The sequence below is a fragment of the Crocodylus porosus genome, unplaced genomic scaffold (assembly GCF_001723895.1).
Source record: "Crocodylus porosus isolate Cpor-Errol unplaced genomic scaffold, CroPor_comp1, whole genome shotgun sequence".
Lineage (NCBI taxonomy): Eukaryota > Metazoa > Chordata > Crocodylia > Crocodylidae > Crocodylus > Crocodylus porosus.
In genome coordinates this window covers 105,227,192-105,232,568 of record NW_017728906.1, presented here as the reverse complement: position 1 = coordinate 105,232,568, position 5,377 = coordinate 105,227,192, and the positions used below count along the sequence as shown (strand labels likewise).

At 31.6% G+C, this 5,377-nt stretch overlaps 1 protein-coding gene across 1 annotated transcript in view; it reads left to right on the top strand.

Moving 5' to 3' along the window:
- The window catches only part of CLYBL (citrate lyase beta like), a 273,137-nt gene that overhangs the window by 246,891 nt on the left and 20,869 nt on the right, over positions 1-5,377 (top strand). The window contains exon 7 of the mRNA XM_019529705.1: positions 4,971-5,095. Coding sequence (XP_019385250.1) covers positions 4,971-5,095 — 125 coding nt within the window. The remainder of the gene's footprint in view (positions 1-4,970; positions 5,096-5,377) is intronic.

The following is a 5,377-nucleotide window of genomic DNA, read 5'->3' as shown; positions in this document are numbered from 1 at the left end:
AGACAGCAAGACCAGCAGGCTCCTTGCAACAGAGTCCTGTAATACAGACTGTTATTCTATGATTGGTGTATAAGATCACTCAGACACCCTGATGAGACAGTGCTTCAACCAAAAAAATTGTGTTGGGTTGGTTTTTTTTGCAATAGAAATCTGCCATTTGACACATACATTACAGAATTCTAGCAAATAAAACCAACAATTTAAATTACATAACTATACATTATCACTCAAGTTAGATTTTAAATAGTTATATATTTGTTAGTTTTTTATTATTGAACATATATGACTTGTGGTTGTGACCTAAGAGGAGGTGACCTTTTTAACATACAGTGGCACAGTGTACATTTAAGCACTTCTATTACCTAAATAAACAAACAAATCGAATAAAACAAAATCGATTTAAGTGTTTTAGACATTGCTGTTAAAAACAATAGTGGATGGATAGTAATTCTGGACTCTCCAAGTTATGCCATGTTGTCTGCTGAACTTTTCTACTTGCAAAATCTGTTTGTTGATTCAGAAGCAAAACTGTTAATTGATCACAGCTATGGACCACTACTGATGTGTGTATATATAGACATTCAGGCAGGATCCTATTCCTTCAAAAGTCAATAGGAATTTGATAGGGCTCTTGAATTCTAGCACCTACTGGTGGCTAAAACATTTATTCCAACATTTTCTAAATTAGTTACCTGAAGTTCTTGAGCATCAAGATCTCTTGTTGAAATCATCTACAAGTGGTTAGCACTTCCAAAAATTAGGCCACTTTAATTGTTAATGCTTAATACAAGTTTATATGTATTACGATACCTAATTCAGGTCCCTAAGTGAGAAAATACTTGCCATTATCAACCATGAAGGTACTTCAGACTGTGGCAGCCATATATAGGGGGTCATCTGAAAGCAGTATAATAGAGTTTGGGAGAGAGAACTGTGCAGCTGGCACTAAACAGCTACTGATCATTTTAAAGCTGGAACTTCCTCTGTAAAAAGATTTTTTTTTAAATTAGAATATAGAACCCAAAGAATAGGGCTCAGGTATGTCATGAGTATAGAGATCTACATCTGAGAATTTACGATGCAAAGGTAGGTCAATTCCTCACTTAGCCATGGAGGGTCTTTAGAAGTTTAAAGACCGCCAGGGGGTGCAGCGCTCATTAACATTAACTGTAGCTTCTGCCCTTACTCTTTCCATGGCTTTAATCAACAAATCTCAAAAATTCCATGCCCCAGCATAGAGTCCATTTCCATATGGGATCATATTTAGAGATGGACAAATAACAGGTTTTCTGGGTTGAGGCCAAGCCAAAAAAAAAAGAAAAGACAGGGAAATGATTCAAGCCAATCCAAAACAGAACTTTTGTTGGGGGGGGCTGGCAAAAACAAAAATCAAAACAGGTTTTTTGTGTTCAGTTTCAAATGCTTTGTTTGACTTAAAACAAAATGTTTTGTTTTCATTTTCATATTGTTTAACTCTTTTAGTAATATTTGTGTTTCTTTTTTTAATTTACTTTGGGCTTGTTGTTTTTTCAGTAGGTGTATTTTTAAATTAAAAGAAATAGCCTTTCAAGGCATTAAAAAAATTAAAAACAATTTGTAAGTGTCAAAATAAAGTGTCAGCATTTCAAATTTTCCACCATTTTCTTTTGCCTGAAACTTAGTTTTTAAATGAATTTGCTATTTGCTGAAGTAACTTCTCCTTGTTCTATTCTTAACCAATTACCTTCAGCTAAGCAGAAGCCTGTGCCTCTTCTAGTTGCCTATTACTATGATGATAACATCGTAATGTCTGGTATTAATAAGTAGTTCTGAACCCTGAATTCTTGCACATTTTGTAATGTATAGGATCAAAACTCTTTATTTTTACACATATAACTAGTGCCCTCAAAGTAAATGGGTGTTAATAAAATAAACTGAGCTAAATCTTTCACAGAGCTCAAGAAATGGTTTTACTTATTAATTAGCAAGGTACATATTTAAAGATGACAAGATTTACTGCATCCTAAACTAATGCAATTCCATAGTATTTTACAAAGTATGTGCACTTAGGCCTGTAGTGAATTTGGGGCCTTAATGTAAAGTTAGCGACATATATTTAATGAAGTTTAACCAGTATCAACATCTCCAAAAATACAGTTACTCAATGGAAAGAGGGTCAGTCCATCTATATGGATATTAGTGTAGACCTTATTGGCGCAGTTCATACGTTTTCTTTTTTTCTTTTTTTTTTTAACTACACCTGGCAGCCTATTCTTTCTGTCATGCACATGTGTCTTCATGTATTGTGCATATTTCAAACATATTTACCCAGTGCGGTTTTTGAAAAAAATACATTTACTTTTAAGACAACATATGTTTTACAGTGCCATGACATATGGATTTAAAATCAGTTTGTTGACTATATAAATGGTCATCAGCTTTAGGAATGTTTGTATAAAAAAAAAGAAGTAAAACTTGGAATAAGCTTTAACAGCTGACTTAGTCATTATAGCTACTCCAGTACTACACGCTGAGAAGCTAGATATAAATATGAAACACTATAGGTTTTCCTCTTTTTTGTAGTCTTTTGTAGAAGACAAAAATGACACCATCATACAGTTACCTAAAAGACTTGACAGGTATTGATTTAAAGCACGATATATCAAGTAGTACTGTAAAAAGGATTTCATGGTCATAAATTTTAATGTCTACCAATTTTGCACTCTCTCAGTAACTTGTCAATAACAACAGTTCAGTTTAAAATATTTGCTTCATTCCTGCATGGCATTAAAGCCTATGATACAGTTGTTTGGATATATAATACGTAACAAAAGACAAGCTAGTGCCATAAATCAGATGTTAGATTATATTTTCTGTAATCTGTTTGCTAATGTTATAATGGCACAAACTGCAAATTATTACAAGTACCTTTATTAAAACTATTTGTAATCATAGAAATACAGTTGCATTTTAAATATAATTTCTACACACACTTTGATTATTTTCTGATTTTAACTTTAGTTTCTGGCAAAATTGTAAACACATAATACAAATATTTCTCCCTAAAAATTAAACTTTGTATGATTCACTATGTATTTTACAATCTTTAAGATTACTAATTCAATCATTAACTATAAAGTTAAAAAGGAGGAGGTTAATAATTATATTGTGAAGCTTAGCATTTGATTTCATTATAAATGCCTCTAACTGTAGCTAAAATTAAAAATACTAGTGAAATCTGCATTTCATTTCATTTCTAATAAAGAAATACTCATTAAATAATAAAAATATTCAAACAAAAATTTTAAACCACCTTTTCTATTGTGGCATTACTGCAGTATCAGAATCTGAATTTATTGACAGCCTGGTTTTCATAAATAAATTATTGTGTAATAAAAAATAAAATAACACTGAGCTTTCATGGCATATTTTTTAGATATAATAATCCTGAACAATTCTTATTTGCTTATTTCTAAAAATTATACTACGCTAAATAGATCCACAAGAGCATCCTTCAGGTACTATTTCAGTGTATGAAATTATTGCCAATGATTGAAGGTAATTTTTTCTAGTTTTTAAATCATTTAAAAATGAATACATCATTTCTAGGGCAAGGCATAAAATAATTTACTTGTCATTTATTACACCTACATATCTCTTACTTTAAATAAGAATTATTTTAGAAGAATTTTTCTACCTAAGACACTTTGGACCTAATATGGCAAACTTTTACTTACATGTGCCCTGCTCCTCCACTGACATCCACTGGCATGTGTTTCCGTACCCATGCAGAATGCCAGAGGACCAGTGGCCGCAGCAGGGGGACAGGGGTCAGTAGTAACAGATCCTGAAACTGGATTGGGGCCATGAGGAGTGCTTATTCACATAAGTTGCCTGACTTGAGTAGCCCTTACCCGTGTGAGAGCTTCCATTCTTCAGTGGGGATGTGGATGTGAGTAAAACATGTGAAGAAGGATGATTTCAGCTGAGTAAAGCGTTTGCAGGATCAGGCATCTATTTTCTACTTGCTCCTGCTGTCTGTAAACGAAAATTAACTTTTCTTGCCTGGACATTTAAGTAAATGGGGATAATATAATAACATTTGTTTCTAATAGCGTTTTAAAATTTAATTTAAAATATTTAGAACACACACATTGCTGTAAGGTATTTATTTTGAAAAACAATAAAAATGTAAAATGTCGCACTTAAAATTGTTAATCAAAATATATTTGAACGTAACTATGTGTAGTAATGAATTAAATCTGAATACCCGACCAAGCACTCAGATGTGAGACATTAGCAAAAATAAAAAGCTATGTTTATTCTTAGTTTATTTATTAATATTTATGCAAGGGAGAATAAAAAAGCTCCTTTGATATTCATTTCATTTAACAAATAACTATGAGAAAAGTAGTATAAACTTACCACCTACTAACTAGCCAGCACAACTAGTACATAAAAAAATTCTGAATAGTGTTAATTGGTAAACAAACCATGGGGCTCTAGAGAATAACACTTGTATAATTAAGAAAAGTTATCAAAAATAATATGTACTTTATTCTTTAAATATAATTTTCATTAAAACTGTACTAATGAGTTGCTGCTACCATTATTTATACACTTACAATTCATATATATATATATGTATATATTTAGTACTTCAATTGTTATTGACTGGATTTGTCTAAGAAACGCACCTGAAATGACAAAAGAAAAATGAATGGATTGAAATGGGTGGGAAGACTTATGTTCTTTTTTTTTTCTTTTCCAAATGTTATTAAATACAACTATTGCTTGGTTATATTTGTTCATATAAAATCCGTCAGGTTTTCTGCATGTTGTTCAGTTTAAAAATGTAAAAAAAATCTAGCAAAATAAGTAGTTAAGTAATATAATCTGTAAGGCATTTGAGAGCCTCAAGTGGTTGGAACATTTTGTTTGAACATCTGTTTGTCAGTGAATGATTCTGGTGTTATTAATCTTCCTTGTAGGTAAGCAGGTGATTCACCCTAACCAAATTGCTGTTGTTCAGGAGCAGTTCTCTCCAAGCCCTGAAAAAATAAACTGGGCACAAGAATTGATTTCTGCTTTTGAAGAGCATCAGCATTTAGGAAAGGTAAATATTTTGTTAATATTGTATATAGAAGCCAAACTAAAATGCTTTTTTTTAAATTCAGGAGGAGAGGGAGTGTCTGCCTTTTATAATTAAAAGTACAGAGTAATTGATTATATTACTAAAATATATTTCAAGCTAAAATACTACCAGTATATTTCCTATAAGCGTGGCACTTCACAAATCCATTTACAAATTCCATGACTTTCTTTTTTCTCCCTTCTCTCTTAACTGTAGTCCTTTGAATAAATAGATATTCGGGATTAAGAAATTAAAATGATCTTT